The following is a 20291-nucleotide window of genomic DNA, read 5'->3' as shown; positions in this document are numbered from 1 at the left end:
ACCAGCATTTAGGCCCAGGTAAGTCTTTTGTTTTAAAGATATGTCCAAAACAAGTGATCCTGTGCTGAATGCCGACTGCGTGTGCTCACTCCTGGATTTTGTCAGATTGCTCATGCGCACATACATGAGCATTTCTGAAGAAGGGTCCAGACCTGAAACGTCAGCTCTCCTGCCTTCTCTGATGCTGCCTGGCCTGCTGTGTCCATCCAGCTCTACACTTTGTTACCTCAAACTCCAGCGTCGGCAGTTCCTACCATCTCTGAACAATATCAAGCCAATTTTTATAAATAAAAAAAATTTGTTTACCTTTATTCACCTATATATTCTATATTTTTTCATTTTTAGGTATTGTTACGTTTTTATCACTTTATGTAAATATATTTCAATGTGTGCATGCTGTTCGATGTTTCTTGCAGGCTGGGATGATAATAATATCCTTACATGCCCAAAGTTTCTCTCCTCTTCTGATCATCAACTTGCTGAACTGACATAATTCCTGCTTCTTGCCTTATCTAGACCTGAACTGCATATTTGTAGTGTTGTGATTCTTGAGCCCTTGTATGCCCTTTTCCCTGACAAGTTTAAAATAGTCCGTTGTCATTGTTTAAACAAGCTGTTCTCCACATATGTGAAATTATGTGATCAGCACCAAATAATTTATAGCGTTCATTGCCTTTACAATTGGAATACTGTATAATTTTGCTTTTCAAACAGTTCTACTCCATACCAATGCATCATAAATATATATATCACTGTCACTACTGATCAGTGCTGTAAGTATTTGACCAATTCAGGGCTGTAAATGCAACATCATAGCTAGCTTGTTTGCTGCCTTCTTAATTGTTTTCACCACCCACGGGGCACCCATTTGGAGTGTGACAGAATATACTCCATTTCCTTGGTTGGATTAATTTGTATGCAATATTTAAGAAGCATGTTACCATTCAGAAAATAGCAATCCACTCAATCTATTTGTGTAAACAACTGACCCCTCTGGATGAAGGGTCTAGGCCCGAAACGTCAGCTTTTGTGCTCCTGAGATGCTGCAGGGCCTGCTGTGTTCATCCAGCCTCACATTTCATTATCTTGACCCCTCTGCTAATTGTGTTCTGTGGTTACAAAATGTGCCATCAATTGATACAAAATCAACTCACCACGATTCTACGGTGCTTCAAAAATCCTCAAACTTTACTAATTAGGACAATGGCAGTTATATGAGAACATTAATGCTCACAAGTTTCTTTTCAATTCTTGCACGGTTGTTCGTTTGACCTGTATTGCCATTGCTCATTATTGATTAGTCAAAGGCAGAGCTTTATGTAGTGGAACACCAATTTTAGCAGCCAAGCACCTACTGCGTTATGGCAGTGAGTTCATGGGTACATTAGAAGATGGTGGACTAAGCACTAGCCATATTTTAAGTGTTGCCTTCTGCAAAAAAAAAAGAATCATGCTAGGCAGGCCTTTGAAATGCAGCTCAAAATAGTTGAACCTCTATTCTGTGGGAGCATCTTTACCTAATGAAACTGCAGTGGCTCAAAACAAAGGTCCTATCATTATCTTCTGAAGGGCAACGAGATTTGGGCAATAAATGCTGTCCTAGCCAGTAATGCTTACATCCCATGAATGAATAAAGGAAAGGAATGGGTAATAACTGCTGATCTTGTCAGCAACGCTCAACTTTTAAATATCCACAGTCTTACCTTAAATTGTGTGAGTAGCTGAACTGGTGCACAAGTTCAACAAATAAAGGTTATCTTCAGGACTGATATTCAGAACTTCTTTACAAAAAGAATGAGCAATTTCCAGATAGAGCAGTGAAGACAAAACTTCAGACTCGTAAGAAAGAATTAAACTTATTAATCATAGGACTGCAGGGTCTTTGGAAATAGATTAAGCATTATGGGCTAAATGGGATTACTCATCTTTAATTGCATTTTGATCTTATGATTGAAGTTATGATCTAGTTTAGTTTAATCTTACTTCTGGGTATTGAACAATGCAATAGTGCTCATGGGAGGGAATGCACATGGCCTGTGGAAAGTGGAGATTTGGCTACCATTTCTTCCTCATGAAATTTTGTATCTTACCAAATAAAAGATTGCACATTCAATTTCAAGAGGTGCTGACTTAATAGAAGAGTAATTAAAAAAAAGCTTTTTGCAATTTAATTTCTAGATGGCTACCCCAAAGATGAAATAATATATCAGTGGGCAAGATATCGTTCTGTTATCTTTGGAGAGCCTCGCTTTTGGAGGCTTTATCAGTTTGCGTTTCTTGGATTGAGAAATACAACGGATCTCGTCAGGACTACTTCTGGTAAGTTACTTTCTAAAACTGACAGCTAGGAGTATGGGTCTTCCTCCATCAGGAAGTCATATTATTGATGTTTGTGCTTACTGTAACAGAAGAATTTTGAGAACTGTGGAGAATATTTACTTTGGCAGAACATTAGTAACCAGATGGCTTATCCTGCTGAGTTCTTTTTTTATTCTGCTACTGATAAATCTTGGTATTTGCAACTGGAAATATTTGTCATCGTGAGCTGAGATATTACCTTGGGAGTGTGCAAGTCATCTAGCACGGTCATAAACTACAGGAAACCATCAGGAAATGGATCCTACTTTAAACAAATGTACGTGATGTAAGGTATCAATCATATTAGTTTAATACACCTTTTTCTTTGAAGTTATGTGAGTTATGTTTGATTTGCTTTGTTGTCAGATGTAATAAGCATCTGCAGACTTGACATGAGATGTGTTGATATGTTATAAAACTAATGGAACTGAATGAAAAGTCAAGAATAATAAATCAATGAGTATCATCCATATCTGAAACTTTATCTTGGATGGAGAGTGAAAATGATTTGGACATTGATTATATTTCACTGCCTTTAAGGTGGACATTGGCAATGATTTCCAAAGTAGTGTTACAAATCATGAATAATGATAGACAAATCAAATGTTATAACATAACAATTATCTGTAGAAGATATGGTAGTTTGCATTCTTCATTGAAAGGAGGGAAACGCACAGTTGTAACAAACTGCTGGAAAGCTTAATAAAAGCAATTGAAGTGGATGGACCACCCAGCATTGAGCTAGGTGCTCAAAATGACAAAAGAAAACCTAGCCGTGTTTAAACTGCAAAATCTTCTTAATGAAAATCTAAGACCTTGTGCCAAAATTTGGAGCAATGTCTTACAGATTAGTCAAGCAACAGTCTGACAACGTCGGACTCAGAGAATCATAACTTATGGACAATATCTGAGACAGCACCATCATTGTCCTTGGCTATTGCCCATCCCACTGGCAGGACAGATTCACCAGAGCTAATGGCTCAGTGGTATATAGTTGGGAAGGAGTTGCCCTCAGGGTCTGCAGCATTGTGCCTGCGACCCCATGAAGTCTCATAGCATCAGGTCGAACATCAAGGGGAGTCCCTGCTGATTACTACGTACTTCACCCTTGCCTGATGAATCAGTGTTTCTCCATATTAAACAAGACTTGGAGGAAACATAGAGGATGACAAGGCTGTAGAATGTACTCTGGGTGGGGAACATCTGTATCAATCACCACGAATGGCTTGAAAGCACCAATGTTGACCAAGTTGGCTGTATTCTAAAGGATACAGCAGCCAGATTAGGTCTGCAGCAGGTGTTGAGGGAACTGGCAAGGTAGAAAAACCTATTCGGCTTAATTCTCACTAATCTAACTATTGCAGATGCATCTGTTTATGACAGTTATCAGTCAGTGATTATTACAAAATCTCAATAGAAACAAAGTTTCATCTTCGCATTGAGGATACCCTCTATCCTGTTATGTGGCATGACACAATGTTAAATGGGACTTTGAACGGATCTAGCAATGCAAGACTGGGCATCCATGAAGTGTTGTGAGCCATCTGCAGCAGCAAAACTGTATTGAAACTCAGAGCTGGCATATTCCGCATTCTCCTGTTGCTACTAAGCGAGCTGATTAACCCTACGTTAAAGAAGAGTGCAGGAGGGCATGCCAGGAGGAACATCAAGCATACGCAGACATGAGATGTCAACCTGGTGAAACTGCAACACGGGACAGCTGAATTTCCATTGGGTGCTCTGGTTTCCTCCTGCAGTCCAGAGACATGCAGCTTAGGGGTCTGGCCATCCTAAGTTGCCATGTTACTCTACACATGTGCAGGCTGGGTGGATTAACTATGGCATATGTGGGTTTTGGAAATAGGAAGAAGGAGTAGGTCTGGGTGGGATGCTGTTCAGAGGGCCAGTGCAGACTCATTGGGCTGAATGGCCTCTTTCTGTACTTTTGAGATTCTATAATAACTTACGTGCTAAACAGGAGAGGCAGCATGCAACAGGGCTGAGTGATCCTACATCCAGTGGATTACATCTAAGCTCTGCAGTCTGCTACACTTAGTCGTGAATAGTGGTGGGCTGGAGGAGACTGTACAAAACTGGCATGCTCAATGATAGGGGACCCTAGAATATCAGTCAAAAAGACCAAGCCAAATTGCTTACATCTTCAGACAGATGTACTAATGGCTGATCTTGCTGAAGGTCTCTAGCATAATAGATGCCAATTTTCAACGAATTCAGTTCAATATGAAGAAATGGCTCATGGCACTAGATCCAGCAAAGGTTTTGGTTTCTGACAACATTCTAACAATAATATTGAAACCTCAGTTCTCCAGAATTTTCAACACCTTAAGCCAAGCTGTTCTGGTACAACTATAACACTGATACTGCTGAACAATATGGAAAATTACCCAGGTGTGTCCTGTCCTCAAAAGTCCAGCGCAAATCCAACCCAGCTCCTACCCATTCAGTCTACTTTTGATTTTCAGCAAGGTGTTGGAAGCAATCATCAACAGTGCTACCAAACAGCTCTTGTTGAACCTGCTCATTGATGCTCACTTTGGCTTCTGTGGGCTGCTTGGCTTCTGACAATGTAGCTTTATCCAACCATGACCAAAGGAGTGAACTCCAGAAGTAAACTGAGAGTGACTATCTTTCAAGGCAGTGTTTGACTGGGTATGGCATTAAGGAGCCAAATCAGATGGAAAGCTTTGTATTGGTTGGAGTCATACTTGGCAGAAAGAAAGATGGTTGTGGTTATTAGAGGTTTGTGATCTCAGTCCCAAGCCATGAATGCTTTGTCAACGGCCTTTTCTCCATGATAAAATCAGATGTGGGAATATTTGCTGATTTCTCAATGTTCAACATCAGTTGTGACTCCTCAGATGCTCAACCAGCCTGCCTTCATGTGCACCAAAAACTGGATAATCCCCAGGTTTGGTCTGCTAAGTGACAAGTAACATTCATACTACACAAGTGCCAGGCCATTGATAATTTCTGAGAATAGAATCTAACTATCTCCCCTTGAGTTTATTAGGATTGCCATTGCTGAATCCCCCACCATCAATTTCTTGGGAGTTACCATCGACCATAAGCTGAAATGGGCCAAGTATATAAATACTATGGCTACAAGACCATGTCAGGTGCTGGAAATCCCGAGAAAAATAACTCCCTCCCTGCCTCCCCAATATCTGTCCACCATCTACAAGACACAAATCATTTGCATGATGGAATGTTTTGCACTTGTCCTGGATGAGCACAGCTGCAACAACAACTGTAAAGAAGCTTGATATCAGATAGGATAAAGGACCTTACTTAATTGGTACCTCATCCACGACTTTCTGCATTCATTCTATCCACCACTAATGAGCAAGGGCTGCCGCATGTGCCATATACAACATGCAGAAACTCAACAAGGCTCCTTCGACAGCATCTTCTAAATCTCACAGGACAAGGGTAGCAGACATGTAGGAACTCACCATCTGCACACTAACCCCTCAATGCACAGCCCATCTGAACGTAGAACTATATTGTTATTCTTTTACTGTCATATGATGAAAACCCTGGAACACTCTTCCTCCCTAATAGTTCTATTGGAATACCTACATTCAAAGAACTGCAGCAATATAAGAACGCAATTCATCACCATCTTTTCAAGTGAAATTAGTAATGGGCAGCAAATGCCCACATACCACATGGGAATAATTAAATAAAAATCAAATCATGGTGGAATGTCTGCCATTAATGTGCAGTCCTGCTATCCAGTAGGTGGAATTTAATTGGCCTGGTATTCTTGCCTGGTTGACAAAGAGCCCCCTATCAGTACTATGCTTGTGGCCTGATGATGTCCCTTTTGGACTTAGTCCCATTGGGCCTATTCAGATTTCAGAGCCATGCTGCCAGAAGTCCTGACCACTCCTCCTTGTACAGTGCCAAATTATCTGATGTCACCTATCAGAAATGCATCCAGTAGGGGCCCAGGGTTTTCAAGGTATGCCAGGCTAAAGTTGAGGATGAAGATCACGGGATGGTTGTCGTGGGAGGGTGGGAGAGTGACAGTGTTGGAGACCAGGACAGGAGCTGAACTTTCAGCATCCCATCCCACCTCCCAATGTTGGAACCCTCAATCAGCCATAAAGTAAGTAAGAATGAAAGATCCATCCCTTGGATGCTGCAACCTTGTTCCACAAGTTTTGCAAGGCTCTACATTGAGGCTTTTTAAACAGTTTTGGGTTTTTAAACAGTTAAATCACTGAACCTTCACTTACATTCTGCTACTTTCACCAGAAATTTCCTTGTGCATTTTAACCTAATTGGAGAGATGCTACCACTTCTAGGAGACTTTACAGGTAAAATCCTGGGTCAGTGTGCCCAGGCATCATAGTTACCTCTGAATCAGGCTAGGTTAAATTATGCCCAATGTTTGTGAACCAAAAGAAAATCTTCCTGAATTTAATGTGATTTTCCACTGTCAATAGACCCATAAAACTTTGTGTTCCTTAAGATAACAAAGTTTGAATGTTTTCGGTTTGCAACACTGTGCTGTAATCCAACATTTTTTTTTAAAAAGTAACATTGGAGCCATAATTAATATCACATTCAATCAATGCTGAGTTGCAAATTTAAGTATACACTGAGAAAATGTAAAAAGAATCTTTTTATCATGGTGTCCTCCTTTTTAATCCAAACTATATATATATATATATATATATATATACCTACCTCTGTCTCTCATGATTAGAGTTTATCTTTACTCTTTTTATTTGTGATGCAGTCGATCACTTTGGTCTAACCTTTACGGTTTAAATTGTAAATGCTTTGCTTGCCTTTGTCTCATTGTCACCTGGATTATGCACTCAGAAGAGCATGTACCAGAGTTGACTCACCTGAAACAATTCATTATTAATCAGACAGAAGCTGTTTGTCATTTTCATAAAATTTTAATTTGCAATCATTTGTTAGTGTAAGCAAATGACAATCACTCGATTTATTTGCATTCCCCTCTGGCCTTATAAACAATCAAACTGTCTCATAATACAGAAACTTGGTAATTAACAGATTGCTTTGAATATCCGCTTCCTTTAAAGTGGTTGCATTTCTTATTTTTTAATTACCTTTTCCCCACCATTTCACTGATGTATACTTAACATTGATACTCAGTAACCGGCCCCAATCCCATGATAGAAATCATACACAGATTTCTCATGATGTTCACAGATTGTGTCAGTTTTTACTCCATGTGATTTGAATATGCTGCAGTTGTGCAAAATAGGTTTTGCTAAGGTGGAATGGAAAACATTAATAAGATTGCAAGAATGAAATGCAGAGATAATGGGAACTGCAGATGCTGGAGATTCCAAGATAATAAAATGTGAGGCTGGATGAACACAGCAGGCCAAGCAGCATCTCAGGAGCACAAAAGCTGACGTTTCGGGCCTAGACCCTTCATCAGAGAGGGGGATGGGGAGAGGGAACTGGAATAAATAGGGAGAGAGGGGGAGGCGGACCGAAGATGGAGAGTAAAGATAGGTGGAGAGGACAGTATAGGTGGGGAGGTAGGGAGGGGATAGGTCAGTCCAGGGAAGACGGACAGGTCAAGGAGGTGGGATGAGGTTAGTAGGTAGATGGGGGTGCGGCTTGGGGTGGGAGGAAGGGATGGGTGAGAGGAAGAACCGGTTAGGGAGGCAGAGACAGGTTGGACTGGTTTTGGGATGCAGTGGGGGGGGGGGGGGGGGGGGTGGTGGAGAGCTGGGCTGGTTGTGTGGTGCAGTGGGGGGAGGGGACGAACTGGGCTGGTTTAGGGATGCGGTGGGGGAAGGGGAGATTTAGCATCCCTAAACCAGCCCAGTTCGTCCCCTCCCCCCACTGCACCACACAACCAGCCCAGCTCTCCGCCCCCCCCCCACCCACCCACCCGCTGCATCCCAAAACCAGTCCAACCTGTCTCTGCCTCCCTAACCGGTTCTTCCTCTCACCCATCCCTTCCTCCCACCCCCAGCCGCACCCCCAGCTACCTACTAACCTCATCCCACCTCCTTGACCTGTCCGTCTTCCCTGGACTGACCTATCCCCTCCCTACCTCCCCACCTACACCCTCTCCACCTATCTTCTTTACTCTCCATCTTCGGTCCGCCTCCCCCTCTCTCCCTATTTATTCCAGTTCCCTCCCCCCATCCCCCTCTCTGATGAAGGGTCTAGGCCCGAAACGTCAGCTTTTGTGCTCCTGAGATGCTGCTTGGCCTGCTGTGTTCATCCAGCCTCACATTTTATTATCTAAGAAAGAAATGCATGTTGGTTAATTTTTAGTTGTTTGGTACTGAGCCCTTTGAGTTATACCCTTGCTATAAGACAGTTAATATGGTCCTTTAATTCTAGACTCGGACTCAAATCTTACACTCACCACCTGTTTTGTGGCAGTCTTGGCCTTATTGCATTGCTTATAATATTAATTATTTGATTGCTCAATTAAAAACATCTGTTTTAATTTAGAATTCCTTATTATTTAATTATTCATCTTGGGAATTCTGATGGTTGTACGCGGTGTGCATCAAGAAATTCACATCATTTCCGTTTCATATAATATCACCACACTGCAATTCTTGCACTATCTCTATATGGTAGTATTTCTAAGCAGTGAATGCTACAGCTTGGCATAGTACCCACAATGAATCATATTACAGTCAGTGTTGCTATCATGGTTCCAATAACTTCACTTGCAGTTCAAATCTTCAGAATGTATTTACTTTTCTTGCAGCTTTTTCCTCACAGCTCTATTCTTAGAAGGCTATATTGTTTAATCAAGACTGTAGTATTCACAGGTTGATTTGTTCAATGAAGCTTAAAATTAGACCTTAAAAATTTTGAGTTTTTAAATCAACTGATTATTGACTGTTCGTAGAACATAGAGCTACAAATTTACATAAATAAATCATTAATACACACACGTATCTATCTATTTTACATAACCTTGCTTTTGTGATATCTAATCAAAATATATATCAAACACCATTACAGTGTTGAGATGGATAATCCATTTTTTTGCAGCTAATTATACTCAACAGTCCTGTGATTTTTGGTAGTGACGTAAACTAAACAAGGTGGTGTAGGTTTGGGGAGATGTTAGAGGTAATGGCAGTGGTAAATCCAGAAGCAACTGTAATGTCCTGGGGACTGGTGTTCAAATCCCACCATGGCAAGTGGTGAAGTTGAATTCAATTTAAAAACATGTAGAATTAAAAGCTGACGCAATGGTAACCATGTTAATTGTCATTGAAAAAAAAACCTGGCTCAATGATGTCCTTTACGGAGAAAATCTGCCATCTCCATCTGGTCTGCCTTGCATATAACTCCCAACAATGTGGCTGACTCATAATTGCCGTCTGGATAATTGAGGATAATTAGGCAATGAACACTGGCCTGACCAGTGATGCCCTCGTCCCATGAACTGATTTTGTTGACAAAAAAATGTAATTTCTTTTGTTGATCAGAAAAGATCTTTAGATAGCTTTAAATATACCAAATTCTACATAATTTTATGTGGCCCTTCAGACAATTCATCTCCTGTTTTATGTGTAGATAGATTTGTTAACCTGTGGAATTGATAAACTTGAATTGGAAAGGGGATGTTAATAGTTAAAATGCTGTGTAATATGCAACTTACGCTGCTACATGCTATGAGCACTAGCACAGGTAAACCAGCACAACCGCTGGCACTGACAGGTTATACAACCTTACATTGCAATGATGGGATCTGGAGTATGCGGAACCTTGCCCCACACAGATTGTTACAAACAGTAGTGAGTCATATGCAAGAAATCATTATTCAGCCCATGTCTCTATAGGCCTGTTATATATTAGTGCATTTCCTGAGTGATTTAAGTGCCAACTTAAGTGAATTTCCTGACTAGCTTTCTCACTGGACAAATGGCAGTTTGTAGTCAGTCTTCACTACTACAGTCCCCAAAGGCTGATTCTGGTTTATTTAATAGCTGTTGATTGATCTTTGCTCCAGACTAGTATCAGCTTGATGGAAACCCACCTATATGACACTCGAACTGGTTTAGGTTGTGAGTTCTGTATATGTTACATCCTCTGGGTTGGCACCAATCCATCACTGATGCTTTGAGTGATACTCTCAATGGGCTAGCTCTAGTCTTTTAGTGTGCATTCTTAATGTTGCATCCTTTGGACCAGTGCCAGTACAGTGTTAAATTACACTTCTTCCCTATCACTGGTGTTTCAGTGGGCCTTAGTGATAATAAAATTTGTTCCTCATCTGTGCCTGGGTTATCTCTCATTTTCTGACTCAAGACAATTCCTCTGGAAGCTATTGACAAGAGAAATTGTTTTGAAGAATGCTAATTGAGCTTTCCTGGGTGGCAGGATTGGACTGGCTGGCAGTTTTGAAATTAACCAAAGAAAATAGTCTTGACAAATCAGGGGCGATCCAATGACACTGGGCTGAATTTCATTAGAAATCGACTAGAATATCATTTTTGCTGAATTTCATCCAAAGTTTCTCTCAACAAGGCCTGTTGAATTGTCTCACCATCACCCCAAACTCATCTCACTGACTGGGTACAGCACCCATCCACTGTCTCTCCTATCTGATGCTAGCTCAAGTCTCCGACTTGCATGGACAGAAGTATTCACCTCTGTGGAGGCATCCTTGGATTCTGGGCATTGATGCCAGATTTAAGAAGCTGTGCACCCACTCAAGTGATGTCAGTGCAGAGCTGCCCCTCATGGTTATTGACATTTACGACAGACATGATAAATACTACTGCCCCATATTGTAGAAGGGTACTTGGAGGTCCTGGTGAATGGGATGATGCGTGTGTGGAACATCCTGTTCCCCAACCACCAGCTATGACACCAGACCCTGCTAGTCTGGTTCAAGGTTGGCACCCAGCTCATTGCGTTCTCAGCTGTCTGAACTGCAAAAAATGCTGCAAGAGGAACACTGACATTCTCCTTTTTACCAGGGTAAGGGCCACCATCTTCACTTTGTTGCCTCACACACATTTGACCTCTGCTATTGTACTCATCTCCAGCCAAAGCTCTTGGTCTACCACTTAGTGTTTCATGAAACAGCTACTCTGTTCGATCACCACCAAATATCCCCACCCTACTAACTCTGAATGGCCTCTGCACTATCTGCTCACTCACTCGCTCGTTGGGATATCTCTCCACCCTTCCCCTATTTTACACCAGAGCCAGCAGTTGTGCCAACTGCTTGAGTCATGCTCAATTCCTCCTTTTAGTTGTATTCCAAGAGAAAGCAGCCACAGTAGGGCAGAAAGAGCCGAGACAAGTGGTGAGGTGTCTGACCTTCAGTTCTTCATGTTGCCTAAACAATACTTTCCCTAAACTTTGTTACATGGCAATTTGCTTGAAGCACACTTAGTGCATTTGATGTGTAATGGCTGACAAATGGTACAGGTGTAAGATTGACATAGCACAGTGCCTTACAGAAAATTGCCCTTCCTATTGACTGATCACTGTGAACAGCCGTGTTGAGCTGCTTGGTTTTATGTCTGCACTAAATGGCAAGTCAGGATATAAGTACTGAGAACCTGTTACATTTAGCTGATCGGGACAAGCTCCAAAAGGCAAAGCAGAGATGCTGTGAGCATTGAGGTAGGATCAAATGAGTGAAGGCTAAGATAGCAAGTTAGGTTCCCTGAGATGCACCGTAGTCCAATCCATGAACTGGTCACCTGCCAGTGCACTTAGAGTTAACTGGCAGCAGCATTGCAATGAAAAGTGCCGGTATACTTAAAGATGCAGCATTGAAGTGCAGAACCATACTGTTCATTGTTTGGAGACGTGTCATAATGGTGCAGTGAGGCTGGTACGTGTTGCATGCTAACATTTGTGGACATGAAGCACTTGTGGTTGTTGCCCATGGAACATGCTATGAGATATTGGTGCCCAAGATGGAGGTCTAGAGGAACAAGAGATGAGCTGGAATCGCCAGCTATTCTCTCTGAATTTTTGAAAGGAATATTCAGACAACCAGTTTCCATACAGCAACGGGAGAAGGGAAACTACATACTAATGAGGGTGATAAAAGAATACTCCCTCCTAATAGGCCTCTTGCCAGTCACTTGTGAAAATTTCTCAACATCCAACATTTGGTTGAAAATGCATCTTTTTTTTGATCTTGGTGTCAAGAAGGACTTTGCAGGACATTTTACCAAATTTTGCCAAATTTCTCACTATAGCCCGTATAATTCAGGGGCTGGGAAGAACCTGCTCATTGTGTCAGTGCCAGTGATAGCTCCTTTTTTTATTGTATAACTTTTTGGCCACCTATTCCCAAATTATGCCTCAATATTAATTTTAAATCCTCATTCAACTAATCAGCCATGTGGCAACATATCAGAGCTGTTACATCCCATTATACCATGAATTATCTGCGTGATTTTGATCTAAGCTGTTCATAATGTAACAATACTGTCTAGTGTGCAAGCAAGCTCATTGCATTCTTTCTACCCTCTCAGCAAAGATATGAAAAGTTTTAGCAGCATTTACAGTTCGTATTATGTAATTTATTAAAATGAAGTAGTAATAAGGCTGCACAAGTCCTTTGCCAAGTACTTGAAAATAGCAAGACGGTTTCATTAGCCTGTCATTCTCAGCATATTGGTGCAATGCAGATGTAGTCTATTATTGCTATTCTGTCATAGTTTCAGTTTTATTTACTCTCTGGTATTTCATTTTTTTTCTCCTAGCTAATGTTTGTTATAATTTGTTATCTGCTAACATTGTGATAAGGCCCAGTTACAAGAGGAAATCTGGGTGTAGTTACTTATTTTAACAAGTGTTTTTGGAATATGAAACAATTGATTCTCTTGAAAATGCAAGTTATTATACAGAGGTAGAATTGCACAATATATAGGCTGCAACTTCAAGGGGAGGAAGAATCTGCCTATGCCTTATTTAATTATTTGTGAATGAATATGTTGAGCTGTGCACAGAAAATGATTTGGAATTCTATTTAGTATTCCACTGGTATTTGATATTTTTTCAATACTACCAACAGAACTCCTTTACCTCCTTTACATGTCATGAATTTTTTATTTGTTTGGATCCATATCAGCACCCATGCTATGTGTTGTGATTTCAGTGAATGGGAGGACTTTTTAAAAATGTCCATGTCTCTCCCAGCTCCAAAATGAATAGTGGCAACATTTCAGCGTAAATATAGTTAGATTTAAATAAAACCCAAAACATCACTATTATCAGAGTAACAAAATTTGTTTTGAGAACTGAGTTGTTTTATTTCAATTTTATTACTTCAGTTTAACAATTATTTCCCAAACTGATTAGGGTTAAAAATATTTTGTTTGCAAACGATTTGTTGTGTATTTCTAATAATTTTATTTGACCTGTTTTTAAAATGCAATTGGAATATCCCAGTACGAGGTTGTCAATTGCTACACACTGTTCAAGTCATAACATTTCGGACTGATTACAAAATCTAATTTGAAGTTATTTTATTTCATCCTTCTTACCGAGATCAGCAATTTAGTGATTTTCTTTTGCAATAGACATCTTGAATCTGAAAATGGGCTTTGCAGCTCTCTTCTACTGGAGAAGTTATTTGGTTTTAATTTTGCATGTTAACCAACTTGTATGCAGAGTTCAGTGCCACTTGTTTCATTTCTCCATTGGAAAGGTGGACACGAAACATTTTGATAGGAAGCAATTACGTTAAGTTTTGTTTAAAGTGTACAAATGTCATATATAGTCCTCGCTAAACTCCAGTTTGGTGTTGTTTTTCATTCATGGTAGAGAAAATTTATTGTACCTGTTAAGTCGATTGCATTGTGCTCACTCATTGCGTCGCAGTGGACTGAATATTATATTCTTATATCTTCACAATTTACTTGAGTAGTAAAATCATACAATTATGCTCTGATCAGCATTAGATCTGAAGGCAAATGTTGAATAAATGAAAGAGAATTTTTTGACACATAGCTTCACTCCTAAATCTTTTATTTTCCTTGAAGTTAATTTTGTGTTTTTGGTAATAATTGCCTGATCATTACTATTATTCATGCATTGCTCATTATAGCATTTTTCCTAGCAGTCAAATATTTCACTTTTATAATGAGATATGCACCATAGCAGAAGTGCCTGAAGAAAGAAAAAGGCAGGGATATGCAAAAACATGTCAGGGTCCAGGATACACCTGGAGGCTTCATTAAAGATTTTGTGTTGTCACAGGGAGCTTTATAATTGAAGGTGAATACATAACAACTACTGTTATTACTGACAGACTTATAATAAGGCTGAAGCATAGAGTAGATTCACTTCAAATAACTTCAAAATGCATTATGACAAAAAAAATGGCTGATGCTGGAAACTTGAAATTAACAAGAGTGGAAAACTCAGTAGGTCAGGCAGCATCTGCAGAGAGAATCAGAGTTAATATTTCAGGTCAATGACTTTCATTTACAACAGGAGTCTGAAATTCAACTGCCAGATTTGTTTAATTGTTTTACCAAGAGTTCCTCAATTGGCAAGTACTCAAGTCAAAATGACCCACAAATGGGGTAAAAAAGCAATATAAAGAGATTTAAACTGGTTAATCATGGCATGACAGAAAATGCGTGCAGCATTAGCCATTAATTATGAAACAACTGTTTTGTAACAGAACTGTATATAAGAGCAGGACTTTACCTCTCAGCCCCTCAAGCTTGTTTTCTCATTCATTTAGGTTGTAACTGATCTGAACCTCAACTTCATTCATTAGATTCATGTCTCTTATTATCCTCAACTGATAATGTTTTTGGTCATCAGTCTACAAAGCTTCCCCCCCACTAGTATGGTGACCATGAAGCTTTCATAGAAACCCTGCTGTGTGGAAGCATGACATTCAGCTGCCAAGCCCTCTGAAGAGCATACCTCCCAGACCCAAGCCCTATCTCCCAACCCTATCCTTGTTACCCTGCAATTCCCATGACTAATCCATCGAGCTTGCACACCCTCACATACCATGGGCAAAGAGTTGATAACGATCAGGCTGGAAGGGTGAATAACTGTTAATGGGGACTATTAGTGACTAATAACAGGTGGTGTGTAATGGCAGGCTATGGGATAACAAGGCCTAGTGTGTGGGATAGGGGTCTGGGACATGGGAGATTTTAGGCCCTAAAATTATTGAACTGTATATTGAGTCCGAAGGGCTGTAGGGTTCCCAAGCGGAAAGTGAGGCGTTGTTTTTCCAGCTTGCGTTGAGCTTTGCTGGAACACTGCAGCAAGGCTGAGACAGACATGTTGGCCAGGGAGCTGGGTGGTGCGTTAAGGTGACAGGGAACAGGTAGCTTAGCCCCTTTTTAGTGAGCAGAATCTAGACGTTCTGTGAAGAAGTCACCCAGTCTACATTTAGTTTCCTCAATGTAGAGGAGACCACATTATGAGCAGTGAATTCAGTATACTAGATTCTGGGAAGTGCAGGTGGAGTGTTGCTTCACCTGGGAGGTATGTTTGGGCCCTTGGATACTGGGGAGGGAGGAGGTAAATGAGCAGGTGTTGCATCTTCGCTGGTCACACAGGAAGGTGGCGTAGGACTATGTGGGGGGGTGGTGTTACGGGTGAAGGAAGTGTGGGTCAGGATGTCCTGGAGGGAATGGTCCCTGCGGTAGGCAGAAGAGGGAGGGGAGGGGAATATGTGCCTGGTGATGACATCTTGCTGGAGGTGGTGCAAATGGTGTCTGATGATCTTCTGGATGTGGATGCTGGTGGGTTTGGAGATAAAAACAAGGGAACCCTATTGCTAGATAATAAAATGTGAGGCTGGACGAACACAGCAGGCCAAGCAGCATCTCAGGAGCACAAAAGCTGACGTTTCGGGCCTAGAATGAAGGGTCTAGGCCCGAAACGTCAGCTTTTGTGCTCCTGAGATGCTGCTTGGCCTGCTGTGTTCGTCCAGCCTCACATTTTATTATCTTGGAATCTCCAGCATCTGCAGTTCCCATTATCTCGGAACACTATTGCTGTTGTGGGAGGAAAGAGAAGGGGTGAGGGCAGAAGTGCGGGAGATGGGCCAAATCTAGTTGAGGGCCCTGTCGACAGCGGAGCTCAGGAATCCTCGGCTGAGTAAGAAGGCGGACATTTTGGAGGCTCCCTTGTTGAAGTTGGTCTCATTTAAGCATATACAATGGAGACGGAGAAACTGAGAGAATGGGATGGCGTCTTTTCAGGAAGCAGGGTGTGAAGTAATATAGTTCAGGTAGCTGTGGGAGTCAGTGGGATTGTAGTGGATATTAGTAGTCAGTCTATCCCCTGAAACGGAAACAGAAATGTTGAGGAGGGGAAGGGAGAAGCCAGAGATAGACCAGGTGAAAGTGAGGGCAGGATGGAAATTGGAGGCGAAATTGATAAAGTTTTCCAACTCTGGACGAGAGAGGGAAGCAGCACCGATGATATCATCGATATATCCGAGAAAGAATTGTGGGTGAGTGCCTGAATAGGAATGGAACAAGGAATGTTCCAGATACCCTGTGAAGAGACAGGCATAACTAGGGCCCATGAGATAACAAGGTGTAGAGCTGTATGAACACAGCAGGCCACGCAGCATCAGAGGAGCTGGAAGGCTGGCGTTTCGGGCCTAGACCTTTCTTCAGAATGTGGGTCTCCATTTCCACCCTTCTTACAAGAAGAAAATGAGAGGAGTTAAAAAACATGTTGTTGAGGGTGAGGACAAGCTCGGCTATGCGGAGGAGGGTGATGGTGGGTGGGGATGGTTCAGGTCTTTGCTCCAGGAAGAAGCGAGAGCCCTAAGACCCTCTTAGTGGGGAATGGATGTGTAATGGGAATGCACATCCATGGTAAATAGGAGGCAGCTGGAACCAGCAAACTGGAAGTTTTGAAACTGGCATAAGGTGCAGGGGAATCACGGATGTTCGTGGGCAGGGATTCGACCAGGGGAAAGAAGACTGAGTCAAGGTAGGAAGAGATGAGTTCTGTGAGGCAGGAACAGGCTGAAACAATGGGTCTGCCAGAACAGTCCTGTTTGTGGATTGTTGAGAGGAGGTAGAAGCGAGCTGTGCAGGGCTGGGGGAATATCAGCTTGGAAGCAGAGACGGGGGGACATCACCGGATGAATGAAATCAGTTACCGTAGTAACTTATGGCCTGATGTGTCATGGGGGTTCATGGTCTAGGGGAAAGTAGGAGAAGGTATCAGAGAGCTGGCGCCAGCCTCTGCAAGATAGAGGTCAGTATGCCAGACTACAACAGCACCACCCTTATCAGCAGGCTTAATAACAAAGTGAATAAAATGTGAGGCTGGATGAACACAGCAGGCCAAGCAGCATCTCAGGAGCACAAAAGCTGACGTTTCGGGCCTAGACCCTTCATCAGAGCTCTGATGAAGGGTCTAGGCCCGAAACGTCAGCTTTTGTGCTCCTGAGATGCTGCTTGGCCTGCTGTGTTCATCCAGCCTCACATTTTATTATCTTGGAATCTCCAGCATCTGCAGTTCCCATTATCTCTGATCTTTAATAACAAAGTGACATTGGTTGAACCTTCTGGTTGATCGAACAGAAGTTTAACTTCTCATTGGCATGAGTCTATACCTCTGTCCAATTAAAATGTTAAATATCCTTTACTGAAAGCAATTAGAAGACCAGCACAAGGTTTTCTTGAAAGAGAAACTTCAATAAGTGCAAAACCCAAGAAAAATAACCAAGTTGCAATATGATATAACCTTTGTGCCACATACAGTGTGAGCCCTGTTACTTTTAATGTTCTGTTGGCCCTAAAAGTGTGAGGTATATCCATTTGGGGGTAGGTTATTTTTCTTCTCAGTGGATTGAAAATGCAATGCAAAGTTTAAGGGCAGACAGGCAGGACATTCTGCCTCCTACCAGGACCTTCTGGACTTTGACGCCTGGGCATCATATTTACGAGACAGGTATCACTTCACACTCTTCATCAGGAGCCACAATACTCAACAGCTTGTGCACCATCTGCTTGCTGACTTTTCTTTACAACTAGGAGAATATGAACCCCTGATAGGTTTTCATCGGATAAGTACACATCCACCACAGATGATACTAAACCAACTTCATTCTGAACTCTTAGATATCAATTGCTATTTCATGAGAGACCCTCCAATTTCTTACTACCAGCTGCACTTCAAGCACCAACATCTTAATGAAGCCTTAGTTAAAAGTGATAGATCTTCACACAAACAAATCTTTTGTTTCTCTTTACATCTCTGAACCCCACTGCCAATCCAGGGCAAAATAAAAATCTTCATCCTCCAGGCCCATGATTTCCAGTTCCTCTCTTGGTACACTGCACTGGCACTGAAAACCCCAGCACTCCTCCAGGCATTGTTTGTTCATTCACCGCTGCAGTCTTTTGAGCTTAGTCTTTCCCATGTCTCTGGGCCTTCCATTTTTTTCTCCTCCTCTATGTTTACCCCAGCAATGCCAGGGCAATTGTTAGGTTAAGTCAATCAAACATCTAATGTTGAAGTACTGATCTGTGAAGAAATATGAGGACAGAAGTGTTGTGTTTTTGTTTACAGTGTTAACAAAGTCCAGCTGCACTTTGAACCCTTATCAGGATGCTCATGTGTTGGGTGCAGGTTTGCCCTACATCCACCTCTTGACTGTGACCCATGACTGGATTTCTTCTTCATTCTGTCATGTACAAGATTTTAGTAGCCTTGTTGTTTGCATGCACCAAATTGCTCAATGTATGGAAAGTCATCTGAAGCCTGGCCTGTGATCTAGTCCTACAACCTTAGAATCTGCAGACTTCAACCAATGTCCCTAATTTTCATATCCATGGGAATGTTCCCATATGTTTGATATAACAAGGTGTAGAACTGGAGGAACACAGCAGGCCAAGCAGCATTAGAGGAGCAGGAAAGCTGACATTTTGGGTCTAGACCCTTCTTTAGAAATAGGGAGGGGAGCGGGATTCTGAAATAAATAGGGAGAAAGGGGGAGGCAGATAGAAGATGGATAAAGGAGAAGATAGGTGGAGAGGAGACAGACAGATCAAGGAAGCGGGGTTGGAGCCAGTAAAGGGAGTGTAGGTGGGTAGCTAGGGAGGGTATAGGTCAGTCCAGGGAGGGCGGACAGGACAGAGAGGCTGGATGAGGCTAGTAGGAAGGAGATGGGTGTGGAGCTTAAGGTGGAAGGATTGGATATTTGGGAGGACAGGTTAGGGAGGTGGATACGAGCCATGCTGGTTTTGGGATGTGGTCAGCGGAGGGGAGACTTTGAAGCTTCAAAATCTCCCATCCCATGACCTGTTGGGATTATCCTGACTCCTCACTGTATTTCTCAAAGGTTACCATGTTCACAAACAAGATGAGTTGACAACTGACCTACAAAACCTGACTGACCTGATGATAAAACTGTAGTACAGAGAAAATGAATTCCTCCTTGCCTGTTAATAGTGATTGCAGTGTCACAGGGCATTAATTTGTGGTGGCAATCCACCCAGATACCGAACCTGAGTTAACAAGTTGTAGAGCTGGATAAACACAGCAGACAAAGCAGCATCAGAGGAGCAGGAAAGCTGATGTTTCGGGCCTAGACCCTTCTTCAGAAATGGGGGAGGGGAAAGGGATTCTGAAATAAATAGGGAGAGAGGAAGAGGTGATAGAAAATGGATAGAGGAGAAGATAGATGGAGAGGAGACAGAGAGGTCAAAGAGATGGGGATGGAGCCAGTAAAGGTGAGTGTAGGTGGGAAAGTAGGGAGGGAATAGGTCAGCCCAGGGAGGACGGACAGGTCAAGGGGGCAGAATGAGGTTAGTAGGTAGGAGATGAGGGTGGGGCTTGAGGTGGGAGGAGAGGACAGGTGGGAGGAAGGACACGTTAGGGAGGCGGGGACGAGCTGACATGGTTTTGGGATGCGGTAGTGGGAGGGGAGATTTTGAAGCTTACAAAGTCCACATTGATAC

General features: G+C 42.0%; 1 protein-coding gene across 2 annotated transcripts in view; it reads left to right on the top strand.

Moving 5' to 3' along the window:
• The window catches only part of LOC125458506 (gamma-aminobutyric acid receptor subunit gamma-2-like), a 114408-nt gene that overhangs the window by 28166 nt on the left and 65951 nt on the right, over positions 1-20291 (top strand). For both annotated transcript variants that reach the window (XM_048543826.2, XM_048543827.2), the window contains exon 6: positions 2179-2319. In XM_048543826.2, coding sequence (XP_048399783.1) covers positions 2179-2319 — 141 coding nt within the window. The remainder of the gene's footprint in view (positions 1-2178; positions 2320-20291) is intronic.

This window comes from Stegostoma tigrinum, chromosome 13, assembly GCF_030684315.1.
Source record: "Stegostoma tigrinum isolate sSteTig4 chromosome 13, sSteTig4.hap1, whole genome shotgun sequence".
Classification (NCBI taxonomy): domain Eukaryota; kingdom Metazoa; phylum Chordata; class Chondrichthyes; order Orectolobiformes; family Stegostomatidae; genus Stegostoma; species Stegostoma tigrinum.
This window is presented reverse-complemented; position numbering and strand designations above follow the sequence as displayed.